General features: G+C 40.3%; 2 protein-coding genes across 2 annotated transcripts in view; both read right to left on the bottom strand.

The window, feature by feature from the left end:
- Positions 1 to 22,053, bottom strand: part of LOC119815277 (phosphatidylinositol 3,4,5-trisphosphate 3-phosphatase TPTE2-like) — a 101,819-nt gene that overhangs the window by 41,896 nt on the left and 37,870 nt on the right. Inside the window, exons 7-10 of the mRNA XM_042055150.1 lie at positions 18,354 to 18,473; positions 16,430 to 16,529; positions 16,260 to 16,323; positions 15,521 to 15,585 (exon numbers count right to left, since the gene is read on the bottom strand). Coding sequence (XP_041911084.1) covers positions 15,521 to 15,585; positions 16,260 to 16,323; positions 16,430 to 16,529; positions 18,354 to 18,473 — 349 coding nt within the window. The remainder of the gene's footprint in view (positions 1 to 15,520; positions 15,586 to 16,259; positions 16,324 to 16,429; positions 16,530 to 18,353; positions 18,474 to 22,053) is intronic.
- Positions 1,610 to 3,945, bottom strand: LOC119814274 (coatomer subunit gamma-1-like). Its single transcript, XM_038329821.2, is given in 7 exon segments — positions 1,610 to 2,690; positions 2,692 to 2,752; positions 2,755 to 2,787; positions 2,790 to 3,080; positions 3,083 to 3,223; positions 3,226 to 3,888; positions 3,891 to 3,945. Coding segments are annotated over 7 exon segments (2,325 nt in total).

A 22,053-nucleotide genomic window follows, 5' to 3' on the forward strand; every position in this document is an offset into this window, starting at 1 on the left:
GGTGTGATAATAGTTCTATGAGGAGGTTAAAGATGATGACTGGCCTTCGATAGGGACAGACATCACTGGTGGTTCTCCTTCAGATACAAAGGAATGTACCTCAGGATAGCAGAACATTTAATGCAGACCAAAAAAAAAAAAAGATTAAAATTGCTTTTTTAAACACACGACTAGAAATTGCATAGAAAGTTTACATTATCTTATATCTTCCAGGTATATCCTTATTTTAATTTAGGAGTGTATTTCTACTAAAAGAAAGAAAATAAATTTCTTTTCATGTTACAGGAATTCTTCATTAAAATAAAAAAGAATAACCTTGAGTTTGGGTTATTTCATTTACCTAAATATGAAGAACTTCAATTATGAAAAAAATCTATCACCATGCACAAAACTCAAGTCCAAATGGATTAAAGGCCTCAATATCAATCTGAACACACTGAATCTTATAGAAGAGAAAGTGGGAAATAGTATATAGCATATGGGCACAGGAGACCACTTCCTATATTTAACTCCTGTAACACAGACAATAAGGGCAACATTAAATAAATGGGACCTCCTGAAACTGAGAAGCTTCTGTAAAGCAAAGGACACTGTCATTAAGACAAAAAGGCTACCTACTGACTGGGAGAAGATCTTCACCAACCCTGCAACAGACAAAGGTCTGATCTCCAAAATATATAAAGAACTCAAGAAACTAGACTTTAAAATGCTAATTAATCCAATTAAAAAATGGGGCACTGAACTGAACAGAGAATTCTCAACAGAAGAAGTTAAAATAGCCAAAAGACACTTAAGGTCATGCTCAACCTCATTAGTGATCAGGGAAATGCAAATCAAAATAAGTTTGAAATACCGTCTTATACCTGTAAGAATGGCTAAAATCAAAAACACTAATGATAACCTTTGCTGGAGAGGTTGTGGGGTAATGGGTACACTCATCCATTGCTGGTGGGAATCCAAAGCTGTGCAACCACTTTGGAAAGCAGTGTGGCGGTTTCTCAGGAAATTTTGGGATCAACCTACCCCAGGATCCAGCAATACCACTCCTGGGAATATACCCAAGAGATGCCCTATCATACTACAAAAGCATTTGTTCAACTATGTTCATAGCAGCATTATTTGTAATAGCCAGAACCTGGAAACAACCTAGATGCCCCTCAATGGAAGAATGGATGAAGAAACTGTGGAATATATACATATTAGAGTACTAGTCATCGGTAAAAAAAGCAATGACATCTTGAACTTTGCGTGCAAATGGATGGAAATAGAAAACAGTATTCTGAATGAGGTAACCCAGACCCAAAAAGATGAATTTGGTATGTACTCACTCATAAGTGGATTCTAGACATAAATAAAGGTCAGTGAGCCTATAATTCGTGATCCTAGAGAAGCTAAATAAGATGAACCCAATAAAAAGTCAAATATACATATTAAAACATTTATATTATTTATTCCCTATGTGAAACATTTTGAGTTCTGTTTTTTTCAGAGTTGATTAAGTATGTTTTGTTTTCAAATGAAAAAAAAAAACATTAGCTTCTTTCCCCACCACATAAAATTGCTTTTTTATAAAAATCACAATAATTGCTGTGGCTTAATCCTTTGGGTCTTATAGATTTTTTTTTAAATGTAAGACATTTTTTAACAAAATACCATTTGTCATATCTTCAAGTGTCTTGACGGTAGACAGGATGAATGTTTCCTCCTTCTCATACTCATCCCCAACCTCTTCCCAGGCTGCTTCAAAGTTCACTTTCATGACTTTCTGGATGTGATCAGCCATAGTACGTCCATAGTCCTCCAGCACATCCTCATCCCCGTAGCCCTCGTCATCAGTCTCTCCAGTGTTGGGGTCACGGTCCTTAATGGTGAACTTTATCACCCAGCTCAACATGCAGGCCACAGCTCTAGGGTCTTCCTTGGGCAGAGCCACTAGTGTGTATCAGGTCCCAGGCTGGTTGTAGGGCAAATTCCGGGCAGGGACGTAGGAGAGTACTTCATATGCCTCGGTGGGCTCCATCTGCACTGTGACATTCTCCAGGGTCTGGTCATTGAGGGTGTTTGTGCAGTCAAACTGAAACACCAAGTGATCAGAGAAGGTGTGTTTGGTGCATCGGATGACATACTCGGTCTCTGACTCGGTGAGGGCCACTGGCTCAGGTGAGGACTTGAAGAGGGCCCCGAGCCCCTGGAACTCAAGCACCGCCGCTAACTGCTCCTGGAAGATCTCCTGCCGAGTGGCTGCCACTTTCTCTGGCTGTTTGACCGTTGCAGTGGCAGTGCTTTCTGGTCTCTGCTCTGCCATAGGGGTGGTGGCAAGAGGCACAGACTTGTGGTCAAATGGCTTTTCCGATGGTTCTAATGTGTACTGCTGCAGGGCTCTCTCCAGACCTGGAATAGACACAGTGAGACCATTTAGTATGTAACCTGCGTTGAGGGCCTTCTGCTTCTGCCCCAGGACACTCAGGCAGAAGGTAGCTCTGTCTCTCACTTTGTTGCCGTCGTCGGTCACACACCTTTCCAGCAACACCAAGATGCTTGGTAACATCTCTTCGTTCTGGGCTCCAGACTTGGCCAGAGCACTCACTGCACATGCGCGAACCTCTTCATGTTGCAAGACCGCATGGCTGTAGACAAAACGAATGTACTTGGAGGGGTTGTTGGTCTTGGGCCCCTCCTGGCCCAACAATGGCCTGCACAGTGAACTCGCACGGGTGCGGCAGTCCCGTCTCCTTGCTCTCTGAGTTCTCTCAATGCTGCTGCCGATGCAGTCCACGGTGGCGCGCTGTACTCCAAGCCCCCCTCTTCCCTTGGCATGTTTGCGAGGATACTGATGGCCTGGACAACCACCACCTTGAACTCATCTGAGATCTCCGACAGGAAGGAAGAAATCTGCTTCATAAGGCGGTCCATGCTGCTCTCACTCCCGGTCGTAAGGAGGGTGATGATGGCCAATGTGGCAATGCTGCGGTTGGAGTCTGCGACCAGGTTTTCCAGATCCAGGTTGCAGGCGGTCACTGCCGATAGGTGCTTCATGGCCACCTTATTGATGGTGCGGACAGCAGCATAGCGGAGAGCACGGATACAGCAGTGGCCAGCTCTTTAGCACTGCGGCTGGGCAGGTTGACGAGGGCTGAGACGGCTTCATACACGACCATTTCAAGCTTGTTACGCAGGCAGCTCTCAATGAAGTCAAACAGTGGGCTGTCGCGGTTGCCATCTTCTCCTCCAGTTGCTTGCTGGCCGCTCGGATCACCATGCAGTAGGCGAAGGGGGACTTGCCGTGCAGGGTGAACCTACTGACCATCTTGCTCACAGCCGGGTGGTCATTCTTCCGCACACGGTATAGCAGTCCTGGCGCGTGGTACTGGACCATGATGTTATCACTGGACGCCGCCTCCCGGGCCTCGTTCACCCAACGCTTGACCACATAGAAGCTGCATTTCAGTAGATGCAGGAAAGACACGAGGGCACAGCTGGAGACGCTGGGTACCTTGTCCACAATCGCTTGTTTCATGTAGCGCTCAACAGCCTGCAGCATGGTGCTGTCAGTGATCTGGCAGAGGGCTCGCACCGCAGGGCCACCGTAATTATCTTCCTTCCCGGTCATGTCTTTTGTCAGGCTGCTGATAATAATGATGACATCCTCTGCAATGCAGGACATCTCCTTGATGGTCAAGTAGCACATGCGGCGGAGTGTGGGATCATTGGACTGAAAGAGCTTCGTCATGGCAAAGAAAGCCTCGGTTGCTTCTGTGGTCCCCAGGTGCTGCCCCTGGTTTATGCGGCAAAGGATCTTGGTGAGGATGTGGGTACATTTCCGAGGGTTGATAGGAGTTTCATTAAGGTCCCCAGCCTCTTGGAGTACTGCACTCTTCTCCAGGTGCTGAAGGGGTTGGAGCCTCCACTCGACTCCTCGTCCTTCTTGTCGAATTTCTTCAACATGGTGCCAGCGTAAGCTCCACGCAGCAGGGAGATGCTCAGAGAAGCGGTAAGTGCAGCTTCTCTCAACGGCTTCCGTACTCCCCGGTTTGATGTTTTGTATAAATCCACATTTGACTCAACCTCTTTACCTGTTTTCTGATATAACTATTGAGTTGGCCTGAGGACTTCAAATACCACCCAAGCAAACATAACTTATCTAGAGAAATAATGATATAATTTATCTACAGATATAAAGATCTCAAGAAATTAGATATCAATAAACCAAATGATCTAATTAAAAATAAGGTACAGATCTAAACAGAAAATTCTCAAAGAAAATCTCAAATGGCTGAGAAACACTTTAAGAAATGCTTGACATCCTTAGCCATAAGGGAAATGCAAATCAAAATGACTCCGAAAATTCCATCTTATACCTGTCAGAATGGCTAAGATCAAAAACACAAGCCACAGCTCATACTGAAGGGGATATGGGACAAGGGGAACACCCCTTCTTTGTTGGAGGGAGCACAAACTTGTACAAAGAATTTGGAAGTCAGTGTGGTAGTTTCTTAGAAAACTGGGAAACAACCTACCACAAGACCACTCTGGGGCATATACCCAAAGAATGATCAGTAATACCACAAGGACATTTGCTCACCTTCATTTGTAATATCCAAAACCTGAAAACAACCTAGATGTTGTCCCTCAACTGAGGAATGGATAAAGAGAATGTGATACATTTACACAATGGAATATTAATCAGCTGTTAAAAACAAGAACACCAGGAAATGTGAAGGAACTAGAAAAAAATCATCTTGAGTGAGGTAACTCACACTAAGAAAAAAAACATGGTATGTAATCACTCATAATTGGCTATTAGCTGTAAAATAAATAATTGGCTATTAGCTGTAAAATAAAGGATAATTATGCTATAATTCATAGACCCAGCGAGACTGGGTAACAAAGAGGATTCATGGGGGACACCCAGATCTCCCTGGGAAGGGGAAATAGAAGAGATTTTGTGAGTGTACTAAGGGTAGTTCGGGATGAGAGCATGAATGATCACGTAGCAGGGACACAGACAGAGACTGCTCGGGGGCATTTCAGAGTTGAGTGGAAGCCTGGCACAGAGGAATCTCCCAGCAGTCTATGGTGATGACCCCAGCATACACTCCTAGTGATAGTGGATAAGTAGCCTGACCCAATTATCATCAGAGAGGCTTCATCCAGCAACTGACAGAGGTGGGTGCAGAGACCCACAGTTTCTTAGAAAATTGGGAATCAACCTACCTCAGGATACAGCAGTTCCACTCTTAGACATATCCAAAAGATGCCCAATCATTCCACAAAGGCATTTGTTCAACTATATTCATAGCAGCATTATTTGTAATAGCCAAAACCTAGACACAATCTAGATGCCCCTCAACCAAAGAATGGATAAAGAAAATGTGGCACATTAGAGTTCTACTCAGTGGTAAAAAACAATGACATCTTGAATTTTGCATGCTAATGGATGAATTAGAAAACACTATCCTAAGTGAGGTAACCCAGACCCAAAAAGATGAATATGGTATCTACTCACTCATAAGTGGATACTAGGTATAAACAAAGGACATTGAGCCTATAGTTCATGATCCTAGAAGCTAAGTAATAAGATGAACCCAAAGAAAAACATATATAAATCCACCTGGAAGCTAGAATCATACAAAATCATCTCACAAAATTGGGAGCATGGGGGTGGGAGGAGAAGAAGAGAGGAGAAGGTGAGGGTAGGGGAGAACTTGGGGGAATGTGATGGTCTAGATGGAGGAATGACAGAAATGAAAGCAAGGAAAGAGATATCTTGATTGAGGGAGCCATTATGGAGTTAGCAGAAACCTAGCTCTAGAGAAATACCCAGGAATCCACAAGGCTTACTCCAGCTAAGACCCTAAGCAACAGAGGAGAGGGGACCCAATCTTGATTTGCCCTGTAATCAGACTGATGAATATTTTAAATATCACCATAGAACCTTCATCCAGCAACTGATGGAAACAGAGGCAGAGAACCACTTTGAAGCACTGGACTGAGCTCCCAAAGTCCTCTTGAAGAGTGGGAGGAATGAGAATATGAGCAAAGAGGTCAAGACCATGATGGGTTCACCCACTGAAATAGTCTATTTGAGCTAATGGGAGCTTACTTATCAACTACAGCTGGACTGGGAAGGAACAAACACAGGACCAAACTAGTTCCTCTGAATGTGGTTGACAGATTAATGGTGGGGCAGACTGAGGGGCCACTGGCAGTGGCACCAGGATTCATCCCTACTGTATGTACTGGCTGTTAGGTAACCTATTGTCTTTGGATGGATACCTTGCTCAGCCTAGATATAGTAGGGAGGGTCTTGGACCTTCCACAAAGCAATGAGCCTTACCCTCCCTGAGGATTGGATGGGGGTGGGATGGGAGGGTGTGTGGAGGGAATGGAAGGAAGGGAGGGAGTGGGAACTTGGATTGGTATTTTTTAAAAATCTAATAGATTAAAAATAAATCAAAAAACAAAAGCAAAAGAGTATGCAGGCCTGGCCTTTAATCCCAGAACTCGGGAGGCAGACACAGGTTGATCCCGTTGAGTTCAAGGCCAGCCTGGTTTACAGAGTGAGTTCCAGGATAGGTTCCAAAAGTTACACAGAAAAACCCTGTCTTGAAAAATCAAAAAAAGGTATGTCATGAACAGATGCAATAAGAGAGATAAAAGCCAAATATCTTGACAGGTGTGTAATCCCAGTGCTCAGAAGGCAAGGGAAGATGGTTCGCTTTATGTCAATTTGGACTATAAAATGAGACTATGGTATATATATATATATATATATATATATATATATGTATATATATATGTGTGTGTGTGTGTGTGTGTGTGTGTGTGTGGTGTGTGTGCATTTCCTTCCATTCCACCAAAAGAAAGAAAAAGGAAATATTGATGTATCCATTATTGGTTGTTTCTTGGAAAGTCATACAAACCAGCAATCAAGTTCTTGATATTTACCGGACTAAACTCAACAACATATGCTTATATACATTCTGCATTCATATATTTACAGTTTCATTCATAATCACTCTAAACAAAAGAGGTATCTATAAAGGTTTTCAATAGATTGATGCATTAACAAACTATAGTATTGTCTATGCAAGGGATCACTATTCAGCAACAAAAAGAAGTGAACAGTCAATTTATTTAATGGTAAAAGGACTTCTGGGTGAAATGTAGAAGGTAACATGAAAATATAGAAGCATTTCTAACTGTGTGAAGCAGTCTTATTAAAGGGTGTAGGAAAAATGTTGACTTAATTGTCATCAATCAAAAAACGCCTGGTTATATATGGTGTCTTATGATGCTATTCCCCTTGATGGTTCAATTTATCTTAATAAATGGTACAAGTGTATCAGAAAAAAGTAGCTGAGAAGATTTTAGGACTTTAGGCAAAGTACATGTGGCTTTTCTCAGTGGCTGAGCCATTGTGTGACTGACCTCACCCATCTTTGCTATAGAGGCAGACCTCACCCCGATTCCCACAGAATGATTATTCCAGACTCTTCCCTCCCTAGACCATTGCCCATCCTTAGGGTAGATGCCACATGTACTCTATCTCCTGCTGACCTCTGTTTCTATTGGTCAGAGGCTACCCTACATTCTAGGCCTTTTAACTATAGAAGCTGCCCTCATGGTCACAAACACTTTGGAAAGGCATCTCTGTGCACTTGCACCTTAAGCTTTATTGTGTGCCTGAAATTGGACTGACTGGTGCATGGAAACATTTTCCCAAATTGTACTGTGTTTTAAATATGCTGATAATGAACCACCTGACATTAGACACCCCCCAGTCTGATCCAGGTTGATAAAGTCAATCTGCACCCAGTTTTCATTCTTCTCTCATTGAGAGGCTCACTTCCCTGCCTGGATAACTTCAGGGACCCCCCACCCCCGCAATATGCCAACACATCCTGAACATCCCTTTCTTTTTAAGGATTAAGGAGACCACAAGGCTACAGGTTGACATCCAGTTATGCCAGCACCATTTGTTGAAGATGCCCTCTTTCTTCCATTGTGTACTTTTAGCTCCTTTATCAAAAATCAGGTGTTTATAGGTTTGTGGGTTAAAATCCGGGTCTTCTGTTCAATTCCATTGGTCAACATCTCTGTTTTTGTGCCAATACCAAGCTGTTTTCATTACTGTAGCTCTGTAATAGAGTTTGAAGTCAGGGATGGTAATGCTTCCAGAAGTACCTTTATTGTATAGGATTGTTTTGGTTATCCTGGGTTTTTTGTTTTTCCATATAAAGTTGATTATTGTTCTCTCAATGTCTGTGAAGAATTTTGTTGGGATTTTGATGGGGATTTCATTGAATCTATAGATTACTTTTGGTAGAATTGCCATTTTTACTATGTTGATCCTACCAATCCAAGAGCATGGGAGATCTTTCCATTTTCTGGTATCCTCTTCAATATCTTTCTTCAAAGACAAAGTTCAAAATAAAGATTATATCTAGTATGTTAGGATATTGACAAAAAAGGAGTTAAGTAAGGCTTAATTCCTTGATAAGGTGTACATAATTTAAGATCAATTCAAGTTAATGTATACTTTAATAAATATACAAGAAGGTATAAATATGAATATACTCATGAGTAAAATGTCATTACATTTTATTTAATTTTCATAATTTCATACAGTATTTATTTTATTGCATACTTTTCCATCCTCCAACTCCATCTAGATCCTCCATCTAGTTCCCTACCTACCCAACTTCATGTTCTACATTTCCATTTTTTATAAAGATTTATTTATTTGTTATGTATACAGTGTTCTGACTGCATGTTTAACCACATGCCAGAAGAGGGCATCAGATTTGGTTATAGATGGTTGTAAGCCATGATGTAGTTGCTGGGAATTGAACTCAGGACCTCTGGAAGAGCACTCAGTGCTCTTAACCTCTGAGTCATGTTTCCCAGTTCCTATTTTTAAAAAAAATCAAAGACAAAAGAGAAAAGTTACTAGAAAACATGAATCCTGGTTTGTGTTGGCCAACTACTCAGAGCACAGGGCATGCCTGAGAGTGTGACTGATATATCCACTGTCACTTGAAGTAAGCTGATAATTCCTTTTCCCAGAATCTTGGCCAGTGTTGAGAATTTATGCCCACATCCCTTCCTTTGCATTGGTTTTGTCTGGCTTGAGTCTGTGGAGATCTGTGTATGCTGTCATAGTCTCTGAGCTCATACACGCATCTTCACTGTGGTGTCTGGAAAACACTGTTTCTTTTACTCACCAAACCTCAAGGACACTTTTAACTAGCTAAATTTAACTTTTACTGATAAAGTAAAACATAAAAGTTAGACATTTTAATGGAATATGATTAGTTTAATCCATAGTGAAATATTTAAATTAGGCCAAACACATCTATCTTATTGAACATTTATCATTTCTTCAGTACAAACATTCAGAATCTTTTCTGTGTGTCTTGGAACACGCAGTACATATCCCCTTTGATGCAGCAGCACAACAGTGCTCACCCACTGGCCAACCTTTCCTTCTTGATCCGTCCTGCTTTCTCTCCCCAGTCTCTGGCAAACACCACGATTCTATCAAACATGTGAGAGCAACATTTGTCTGTTGGTGCCTGCCTTACTCATTTAAAATGATATTCCCAGTTCTATTTGTATAATTGAAAAGACAGGACTTCATTCTTTTCATGGTTAACTAGTATCCAATTGTGATGTTCTCATCACTCACTCTTTTGTTCATGGAAACAACCATTTCCTGTTGTTTAAGAACAATGTTGCAGGAAACACAGCAGTGCAGACAGACTCTGATACACTGAATTCGTTTTTATGTTAAATACCTAGTGCTGAGATTACCTGAACTCACTGTAATTCTATTTTGCATTTCTTAGGCACTTTATTAGTGTTTTCTAAAATGATTGTAAAAGTTTAGATTCCTGCCAATAATCCATGAGTCTTCTTTTACATCTTTGTTGGTATTATTGTCTTTTATTTGTAATTGACATTCCTAATGAAATGTGGTACTATTTAATTATGTCTTTTACTGGCAGCTCTTTGATAATTAGTATGCTGACAATATTTCATATACCTGTTGGCCATATTTCTTATTAAAAGAACTGTCTGGGAAAAGTGGCATTTAATCAATGATGAACAGTTTATGCAACCATGACGTACCTTTAGCTATCTTGTTTAAGTACACACCACAACGCTCACACAATAACAAAATAACGCAATGAAACATATTATATCATTAAGTAATATAAGACTGCACTTTGAGATACACATGCATTTATATCAATAAAAGTATAATTATACACACATATGTAATCTGTATATATGTACATGCATGTATATTTGTGCAATTAAACTTTTATTGAGGTAAATCAGACACTAATATACATACATATAAGGTAACTTTTTTTTCTATAAAATTTACTCCATCCATTGCCAGATGAAGCTTCTATGGTGATATGCAAGATATTCATCAGTATGGCTATGGGACAAGGCCAGTTCAGGCATCCTTTCCTCAGCTACCCAAGAATCTAGCTTGGGACATCTCCCTGGACACCTGAGAACAATAAGGTAATTTTTTAAGCAATTACTTTCAATTGGAAATTCAGAGACCATAGCTGTGCTGGCTAGTTTATGTCAACTTGACACAAGCTAGATTAGATTCACTTTGGAAGAGGAAACATCACTAAGAAAATGCCCCAATCAGGCCTATGGGTAAATATGTAGTGCATTTTCTTACATAGTGATTTATATAGGAAGGCTCAGTCTATTGTGGGTGGGGCCATCTCTGTGCAGGTGATCCTGGGGTATTCAAAAAGTCAACTGAGCAAGCCTTGGAGAGCAAGCCAGTAAGCAGCCCTCCTTTATGGGCTCTGCATCAGCTTTTGCCTCCAGCTTCCTGCCTTGAGTTCCTGCCATGACTTACCTAGATGATGGGTCAACCTCTTTTCCCCTGAGTTCATGGTGTTTTATCATAGCAATAGAAACATTAACAGTAACATTGCATATTTCCATAGATCAAATTGATTTAGTCATTGAAAGATGTCCAAAGCAATATTCCTTTACTATAATTTGCAAACACAATATATAAATACACATTTTAAAGGAGCTTGAATGGAGATAACCTACACGGATGGACAATATTCATCCCAGAAAACACAGGTCATTAAATGACAATTTTATTCCCAAACACAGGATACTTCCTTATGAGTTAATGGTCATGAGGCCCAACAGACCCGCCCCCCCCCAAAAAACAACATAATGTGGGTACTGCTTTTGCTCTTGGTTACCCGTCACAAATAGATGATGTAATCTATTGCTGAAAATAGCACACACTTTGGTTTAAGGACACAGAGAAATAAATTTGAAACTGACTAGGAATCTTCCTCCCTGAGGGCTAGCTTTAATAGATGTGGGAAACAAAACATTACTGGGGGATAAAAGACATTGATGATATTATTCAACAGTGGATCCTGCATAGTGTAATATTGACCTACTAGGCAAAAGGTACAATAGGAGTCTGACTGTTATCGGGCAATCATTTAATTTTTGTGGGATTTGAAGCTTACTCTACAGTCGGTTAATCATGCCTAGTACTGTAAAGCTGGGCAAAAGCTCATTGTTAGGAAGGTAATAGGTCCTACTGGGAAACCTACTATCATTTTGCCAAATTAATGTTGTCAAACTGCCTTCTAAATATTTATATTTATATATAAAGATTTGTGTTGCTTTTCATCTTTATCAGCAATGTCTCATAACTGGTCAAAGTGTTGAAAACAAGTGATTGTAAATTCTCATCCCTGAATGAGACATCTGTATAATCCCTCCTGACACACAGACACACAGACACACACACACACACACACACACACACACACACACACACACACACCTCAGGGAACAACATGGAAGGGAGGACAGAAAGAAAGAGTTGGAGGTTCTGGCTATTACAAATACTGCTGCAATGAACATAGTTGAACAAATGCTTTTGTAGTATGATAGGGCATCTCTTGGGTATATTCCCAAGAGTGGTATTGTTGTATCTTGAGGTAGGTTGATTCCCAATTTCCTGAGAAACCGCTACACTGATTTCCAAAGTGGTTGCACAGCTTTGGATTCCCACCAGCAATAGATGAGTGTACCCCTTACTCCACATCCTCTCCAGCAAAGGCTATCATTGGTGTTTTTGATTTTAGCCATTCTGACAGGTGTAAGATGGTATCTCAAAGTTGTTTTGATTTGCATTTTCCTGATCGCTAAGGAAGTTGAGCATGACCTTAAGTATCTTTTGACCATTTGAACTTCTTCTGTTGAGAATTCTCTGTTCAGTTCAGTACCCCATTTTTAAATTGGGTTAATTAGCATTTTAAAGTCTAGTTTCTTGAGCTCTTTTATATTTTGGATATCAGACCTTTGTCTGTTGCGGGGTTGGTGAAGATCTTCTCCCAGTCAGTAGGTTGCCTTTTTGTCTTAATGACAGTGTCCTTTGCTTTACAGAAGCTTCTCAGTTTCAGGAGGTCCCATTTATTCAATGTTGCTCTTATTGTCTGTGCTACTGGGGTTATATGTAGGAAGTAGTATCCTGTGCTCATGTGTTGTAGTCTACTTCCCACTTTCTCTTCTATCAGGTTCTGTGTGTTCAGACTGAAATTGAGGTCTTTAATCCATTTGGACTTGAGTTTTATGCATGGTGATAGACACGGATCTACTTTCATTCTTCTACAGGTTGACATCCAGTTATGCCAGCACCATTTGTTGAAGATGCTTTCTTTCTTCCATTGTATACTTTTAGCTCCTTTGTCAAAAATCAGGTGTTCATAGGTTTGTGGGTTAAAATCCGGGTGTTCTTTTTGATTCCATTGGTCGACTTCTCTTTTTTTATGCCAATACCAAGCTGTTTTCAATACTGTAGCTCTGTAATAGAGTTTGAAGTCAGGGATGGTAATGCCTCCAGAAGTTCCTTTATTGCATTAGATTGTTTTGGATATCCTGGGTTTTTTGTTTTTCCATATAAAGTTGATTATTGTTCTCTCAATGTCTGTGAAGAATTTTGTTGGGATTTTGATGGGGATTGTGTTGAATTTATAGATTGCCTTTGGTAGAATTGCCATTTTTACTATGTTGTTCCTACCCATCCAAGAGCGTGGGATAGCCAGAACCTTGAAACAACCTAGATGCCCCTCAACTGAAGAATGGATAAAAAAAGTGTGGAATATATACACATTAGAGTACTACTCAGTGGTAAAACACAATGACATCTTGAATTTTGCATGCAAATGGATGGAAATAGAGAACACTATCCCGAGTGAGATAACCCAGACCCAATAAGATGACTATGATATGTACTCACTCATTAGTGGACTCTAGCCATAAACAAAGGACATCGAGCCTATGGTTCACAAGCCTGGAGAAGCCAAATAACAAAGTGAACCCAAAGCAAAGCATATATTTATCCTTGTGGAAATTGGAAGAAAACAAGATTGCCAGGCAAAAGTTGGGAGCATGGGGGTGGGGGTAGAGGTGGGGATGAGGTTGGGGAATGGGGAGAGAGGGAGAGGGAAGGGAGAAGGGAAGGGTTGGGGAGGAGTGAGAGGGTGGAGATGGAGGAAGGGCAGATATAGGGGCAGGGAAGAAGATATCTACATTAAGGGAGGCATTTTAGGTTTGTCAAGAGACTTGGCTCTAGAGGGGATCCGAGTTGTCCACGTGGATGTCCCCAGCTATGTCCTTGGGTAGCAGAGTAGAGGGTGCCTGAACAGTCGTTGCTCCCTTATCACACTGATGATTATTTCGAATATCACCATAGAATCTTTGTCCGGTGACGGATGGAGATAGAGACAGAGACCCTCATCAGAGCAACGGACTGAGCTCTCAAGGTTCAATTGAAGAGCAGAAGGAGGGAGAACATGAGCAAGGAAGTCAGGACTGTGAGGGGTTGGTCCACCCACTGAGGCAGTGTGCCTGTTCTAATGGGAGCTCACCAAATCCAGCTGGACCGGAACTGAATGAGCATGTGATAAACCCGATTCTTTAATTGTGACTGACAATGTGGGCTGACTGAGAAGCCATGGATAAAGGCACTGGGACTTGTTTTTAAGGCAATTTCTGGCTTTTTGGGACCCAGTCTATATGCATGCACAGCTCCCTAGGCCTGGATATAGCAGGGAGGGCCTTGTACTTTCCACAGGGCAGGGTTCCCTGCCCTCTCTCAAGCAGGGATGGGGAGAGAGGAGGGTGAGTTGGGGAGTGGGAGGGAAATGGGAGGAGGGGAGGAAGTGTAAATTTTTGAATGAAAAAAATCAATCAATCAATAAATAAAAAGATAAAAAAGAAAGAAAGAGTTGGAGAAAGTAGAGGGTGCTGTGAAATGATTGTGTTCTGGACGTGATGTCTCAGTTCATACTAGCCGTGGCTATCAGCATCAAATCAAGCCAGTCAACAGCAGCATGGAGGGGGTGGAGAGCACAGTGGGCTTCCCTGGTAGCTGAGGAACCCCTGGAAGGTAACGACTGCTTGGGGAGAGCTGTTTTTTGAGGGTGTAGCTTCTGATCATTGGCACATGCTCTAGTGCATGGCCACACACCATGCACATATAAGTAGAATTGACAGGATGCATGGGCTATAAAATATGAAAAAGAAGAGTACATGAAGTTGGGAGGGGGATGTGCTGGCAGGAATTCTGGGGGGCTTAGAGGGAGAAGTGGGGTTAGACTTTCAAAATCCATTGTATACATATATGAAATTCTCAAAGGATAAATTAGGTAATGAATTTTTTAAAGAATATATATTTTATTTATATCATTTTCTTATTTCTTCCTGACAAAATAATCAAAATTCCTTTCAGATCCTCCCATCAAGAGATACAACTTATTTTCTATTCCTTTCATCAAGTCTGGTTTTGTAATTTATTTGTTTTAATAGAACGGCAGAGGCAACCATATCACACTAGGCTTGAACATGTGTCCTAAGCGGTTTTGGAGTCTCTTTTGACTGCTGTTTTTGTAACCTCTGCCATTGCCTTTATGTGAAAAAAAGCTGAACTTTGGCCTGCTTGTGCTGATCAGAGAAGTCTTATTTTAAGAACAATATATATATATATATATCTCTCTCTCTCTCTCTCTCTATATATATATATATATATATATATATATATATATAGAGAGAGAGAGAGAGAGAGAGAGACCTAGCTAAACTATTGAGGACTGGTAAATCTTCAGATGGCTCAGTAGTTGCTCACAGATGCAAGAGTTTCCAGCTGAGAAAATCGATTCCATCTTGATTCACTAGAACCACCCAGTTTAACCCTTAAGCCACAGTGTCATGAGTTTAAAAAATACTGGTTAGGGCTGGAGAGCCATTAAAGGCAGGGCTCACAACCAAAAATACATAAAATCATGCTTTCAGGCCAGTAAAATTTTAGAATAGTTCATAAACAGAAAAAGCAAATTGATGCCAATCAGTCATGAGTTTTGACTGAAAGAATAGCATTTAGAAGTATGTCAAAATCGTTAGTACCGAGCAATGAGCACTTGCTAAGGGATAGCCTTACCTTCATGGGATTTCTATAGAAAGACTGCCATCCAGACGATGGGAATGACATGGCAATAATACGCTCTGGAAGTCAAAGAAATCGCTGTGATTACTATCATAATAGAGATGACAAAACATACAAAAATTTCAATGACATATAGCAAAACTCCTTTTTTAAAATAAAGACATTTGTCGTAGACAAATAACACATTCTCTGAATAATCAAAATGATATACTATATTAAATTACTCGATATAATAATACCTATTAAATTGGCACAGCGATCCTAAGACTCAATTGGTTCATTTATCAACCACAGATTTCTATAGGGCCAAGTCTGAAGCTTCCTCAGTATTAGTAAAATTTCTTTAACAAACCAAAGAAAACAGTCTGAACTTCAGTAATGCAGCAACTTCCAAAGAACTTCCCAGGCATGTGACTCAGGAAATCCGAGGCCAACAGAGTAGAAACCTCAGTTTCTGGAGTCGTAAGGAGATTTACAGTTCTCCTGGGTCCTGGGAACCATGGTTAACTACCTGAGCTGAATACATAAAACCCAGTCAATAACCCATCCCACCTCCTGTACTACAGTCAAACAGTTCTGGTTTTAAGTTTCCATTGCCATGGTCACACTGTCAAAATGGATAAAGAATTCTTTGAAATAGCATTGCAGTAATCAAGAGAGAATGCAGCATCTACTAGTCACACACAAAATGCCAAATCTTTATGAACAACATCAACAGGTGAGTTTCACAAACCAGTAACGTAAGTGAGGTCCAGGTCAAACCCATCCTTCATGTATCGTCTTTTGTTTCCTGAAACCTGAATTGGAAAGTCATAAACTTTTAAACATAGACCATCAGGAAAAAATATCAAAATATACAAATCTCCAACCTGAAACACAAGACAAATGTGTGTTGCCACTCACCAGCCGCCTGACCAGCTTTTCAAGGTCTCTTTTTTGATGAGCCAGTTGCAAAATTCTTATCAGAATAAAAAGCCGCAGAGGTCGAAATACAACTCCCAATCTAAGTAAATTTATACATAAAAATTTAAGTACTCCTTTTTTTCTAGAAAAAAACCCAGAATATTTGGTTACTATGTATTAAGTTTAACACTTATTCATCATTAATTCAGTCATTCATTTTTGGTAGTGCTGTGGGCCAAGCCCAAGGCCCTGTGCATGCTTGGCAAGTTGCTCTACTTTGAGGCATGCTTCTAGTTCTGTTTTCAGTTTGGAACAGTGGTTCTTGGCCGGGGAAGCATTCTTTTACTCCTATGTAGAAGATAACTGTCAATGTCTAGAGACACTTTTGATTGTCATATTATGTGGGTGTGTTGCTATTATATTAAGCGGATATGGGATAGGTGCACTAATAAATGTTTCATCATGAATGACATCTTTTGCCAGAATTATTTGACCTAAAATGTCAATAATGTTAAGTTTGGAAAAGATAAACTCAGAATTTGTAGTTTAACACCAGTTTTTCTTTTATTTTTCCCCCGTTCTGTGAGTGTGCATGTTTGTGTGCTCATCAAAACATTGCCTGTGATATTTATATCAGTAAATAAGGATTCACCACTGCTGGTAAGGACATGTCAGAAAATAGACTCAAATATTAGCCAAATAAGCTCTCTGTTGTTTCCCTTACCAGTAAAACACTGAGGTAGAGAACGGCGGCTCTAAAAGCTGGGTGTTCAATTTGAAGCCATGTGAACAAGGCACCATGAAGAGCTCTGTAAAGTTCTCCAAAGCATAGGGTATGGAGTGAAGGGGTGGCTCAGCACTTAAGAGCACTTGCTCTTGTAGAGGACATGGGTCTAGTTCCCAGCACCCAGACGACAGCTCACAACCATCTTCAATTCCAATTCCAGGGGATCGAGTTCTCTTCTCTGGTCTCTGCAGGCACTCACGATGTGTGGTGTATATATATTTACATGCATGCAAAACACCCAAACAAATAAGATAAAAATGAATAAGTGTTTTTAAAAATGATAAAACAAAGCACAGGTGGTTCTAGAGCCCCTAATTCATTGATTTTAAGGTGTCAACTGAGAGGTTGCTCAGGTTACTTCCAATATACAACACATTTAGTTGAATCCTAGATTGAAGTCCTAGGATGTTGGGGTACAGAAAGAAACCAGTTATTTAACAAATGAATAAAACTGCCCCTGTGATCTTTAGACACACATACCTTTCTGTTCTACATTGCCACAGTAAAAAAGAGGGGGCAAGTGGGAGAGAAAGGAAAAAAAGAAGTGGGAAAGTTGGGGAGGATGAGGGAAGGGAAAGAAGAGAACCCTCCTAATAGACCCTAACAATTCAGACCTTGCCAGAGTCTTCTCATTCCTAGTACAACTGCCCCGCAAAACTTCCCGTCTGTGGCTGCACATTACCTTCTGGTTTCTTGCTATGCTTGTTATACTTTAGAGATATTAACTGGAGTCACTCAAATTATATACATGTTAAATAATCTCTTGGTTACAGGGAAATCCCGGGACTGAAGTACTTTATATCTAAGGTGTTTGTTATTGAAGTGCAAATGGGAATTTATGAAATTACATTACATTACATTCTGAAGTTAAAATTGATATAAGAAGAGTCAAGTCTAGTTTTTCCCCTTTGTATTTTTTATAACCTCAACAGACCCCTGAATACCAACATGTTTTAATTTCAAAGTACATGGAAATTTATATGAACACTTATTTGCAGACAACTTATCTGGAACAGTCAAGAGAGAGTTCAGTCAAAATAGTAAATAAAACCATGGGAAACGCAACAAATCAAAGGAAGCAAACAACTCAAAAAACACAAAAGAGTAGTTTTGAGAGGTAAATAATATGTTTCATACATTGGGACATCTCTAAGAAACTTCTTCTCATAAAACATGACAGTGACGGCGATGAGCAGAGTCACACCAATAACGATGGCATCTAGGGTGTTCAGTAAATCAGAAAAATAATGTTGTCTCCTGGAGCAGAAAGATGGGAAAGTTTCAGAGTCACACAGAATTCTGTCTTCAGCCCTATCAGCAGTACCAGGAAGAAGTAAGTGGATTATCCTATCCTCTCCTGGGATTCTGACCACTTACTGGCTCCTGGTCCCCACTCTGTCACCTGAATATAATTATGTTCCAAGCACAAGTGTTTTGTGGGTGTGTAGGCTGGCTGGAACTAAACCTGGCCAACAACTTCTGAGAGTTACCACCTATGATGGGGTAGACGTGGCCAAGCTGTTCATGCTTCTGTATGTAACTGCAATAAACTTCCTAATTCACCAAAATAAAAAGAGTCCTCTCTTAATCTGTTTAAAATGCATTATCAAAACTACTGGAGTAATGAAAATGTACATCAATATAGAGTTTTCAAGTGGTAAAGCATCTATCCTCTCCCCCCTCATCTATTATGTTTCTATCAATCTATCTATGTATCTATCAATCTATGTATCTATCTATCAATCTATCTATCATCTATCTATCTATCTATCTATCTATCTATCTATCTATCTATCTATCATCTATCTATCTATCTATCTATCTATTATCTATCTATCTATCTATCTATCTATCTATCTATCTATCATCTATCTACCATCTATCTATCTATCTATCTATCTACTATCTATCTATCTATCTATCTATCTATCTATCTATCTATCTATCTATCTTCTATCTATCATCTATCTATCATCTATCTATCTATCTATCTATCTATCTATCTATCTATCTATCATCTATCTATCTATCTATCTATCTATCTATCTATCTATCTATCTAAAGTTTAAAGATAGCAATTCATAATTGATAAGAGACAGAAGTAAACCACTGAGCAAGAGGCAAAAACTTCCTTCTCCTTTGTAGGTAAAGTAGTAGACAATATGCATAGCTGGTGAGCAGATGAAGCTGAATATGGAGTATAGACAAACTGGGAATGTGAAAGTGTATAAAAGAAACTTATATAAGGAGAGGGTTCCATTATTTCAAACTCATGATCTGGCTCTGTATGAATCCTGGTATTTCAATGAACAAATATAGTCTGTCCAGGTAAAAAACAGACTTCCTTTCTTCATATGTGATTACTGGTATTCTAGAGAAAATTTCTTCTGATTTTCTGATAGCATCTATTTTTAGATGGACGTTTTTCAATTGTCTTAGTTATGGTTTATATTGCTGCAACGAAATATATGACCAAAACATAAGTTGGGGAAGAAGGGTTTATTTGACTTACACTTCCACACTGATGTTTATCACCAAAGGAAAATAGGACAAATATTCAAGCAGAGCAGGAACCTGGATGCAGGAGCTGATGCAGAGGTCATGGAGGGGTGCTACTTATTGGCTTGCTCCCCATGGCTTGCTCAGCCTTCTCTCCTATAGAACTCAGAACCACAATGGGTTGGGCCCTCCCTCATCAATCACCAGTTAAGAAAATGCCCTACAGCTGCAACTTATGGATGACATTTCTTAATTGAGGTTCTGTCCTTCCAGATGACTTTTGTTTATGTGTCTGTTTTCTGGTCTGAGTTCCATAGGGTTCCTTAGAGGACTATCAGTGAGGGATTATTTACAGAAGCATAAACACCTTAGCAATGACTACATCACTGATGAAAATAGTGAGAGAGCTCTTTTTTTCAGACGCTGGGAAACTGAGCAGTACAGAACTATACTTAGCTCAAAAAAGTACATGAGGATAAAAATCCTCTTAGGAAAGGAGAGAAATTGCACTCTGAGATGCTCTGCGAATAAAATGAAACTGGAGAATTCAGTCCCTGACTCCCAGAGCAATGTCAGCACAGAGTGTGGCTGACCCATCCACGTTCCTAGAAAGCCATAAAGCGAAGATCATGGTCTGCTTTACTGTGATTTTGTTGATGGAAAGAATTTGCCTCTAAACTCTTCTGACTGTAATATAATTGACATTTTTATTTATGCTGAAATATGAATTATTTGTGATGTATTCTTTTTGTTCTGCTTTTGTTTTTTTATGGTTTATTTTTTTATATTTAAAAAATTTCCATCTCCTCCTCCCCCTTCCCTCCCCTCCCCTCCACCCATAGCCCCCCTCCCTCCCTCTCCAGGCCAAGGAGCCATCAGGGTTCCCTACTCTATGTTTAAATTCTTCTGCTTTTGTTTTTTGAGAGAGGGTTTCTCTGTGTAGCTTTGCAGCCTGCCTGAAACTCACTCTGTATTGCATGTTGACCTCAAACTCATAGAGATCTGCCTGTCTCTGACTCCCGAGGGCTGGAATTAAAGGTGTGCACCACCACAGCCCAGTTATATGACTTATTCTTTAGTGTGTCATCACATTTAATTTGGAATTCAAGTCAAACAATATAAATATTTGTACACTGTTATAGTAGTTTGAATGTACTTGACCCCTATAACCTCAGGGAGGGACACCATTAGGAAGTGTGGCTTTGTTGGAGTGGGTGCTGTGGCCTTGTCGAAGGAAGCGTTTGTTGGAGTGGGTGCTATAGCCTTGTTGAAGGAAGCAGGCCACTGTAGTGCAGGTTTTGAGGTTTTGTATCCTCAGGAAACTGCCCAGTGCAGCAGTCGACTTCCTGCTGCCTACAAGCCAAGATGCAGCCAGTACTACATCTGCCTGCATGCTGCCACGCTCCCAAGAATGATGATAGTGGACTGAACATCTGAAGCTGAACCTAGCCACCCAAATCAAATGTTGTCTTTATAAGCATCACTGCTGTCATATGTCTTTTCACAGAAATAAACCCTAAGACAGAAGTTGATACAAGGGACTGGGATAGTGCTGGAATAAGACTGACCGTGTTTTGTGTAGAGAAATGTGGACTTGGGAAGTTTGGGTTATGAAAGCAGTGGAAGGCTTTAAGCACTGCTTAATACGCCATACTATCATGGAAGACAGTGATTCTGGACATGATTTGATGAACTGTGGCGATCAAGAGGTTTCAGAGGAGAAGAACGTTAGTGTGTGGCCTAGAGACTGGTCAGTGAAGAAAGTGGCTGACTTTCGCCTTTGTCTGAAGAGTCTGCCTGAGGCCAAAGTGAAGTATTTTGGATTAATTCCTTTGGCCGAAGAAATCTCAAAATCTCAGCCTAGTATAGACACTGTTATGTGGTTATTCGTGGTAACTCTAATTAATTAAAAGGAGCAAGCTGATCAGGGTAATTTACAAAATGTAAATTTTGAGGAAAGACCATCAGCAAGTGCAATCAAAATAAATGGATTAAGAAATGGAATAAACAGAATGATCACCTCAGGGCAAGATCCCACACAGCTGAAGTTTCAACTTGTGAAAAGGAACTAGTAAAAAAGTTTAGAGCCAGGTGTGGTGGGGTATGCCTTTATTCTCAGCACTGGGAAGGCAGAGGCTGGCTGATCTCTGAGTTTCAGGTTAGCCTGGTCTAGAGACCCAGTTTCAGGACAGCCAATCGTAGGCACTGAAGAACAGAAAGCTGGTAAAAATGTAATTGAATGAGGAAGCCATGTTCCAGGCCTAGCAAGCAGAAGAACTTGTCAGCTTCCACCATGTGGTTCTGGGTTATGTAATGTGCTGCTACACCTACTGAAAAC

The sequence above is a fragment of the Arvicola amphibius genome, chromosome 5, assembly GCF_903992535.2.
Source record: "Arvicola amphibius chromosome 5, mArvAmp1.2, whole genome shotgun sequence".
NCBI classification, from domain to species: domain Eukaryota; kingdom Metazoa; phylum Chordata; class Mammalia; order Rodentia; family Cricetidae; genus Arvicola; species Arvicola amphibius.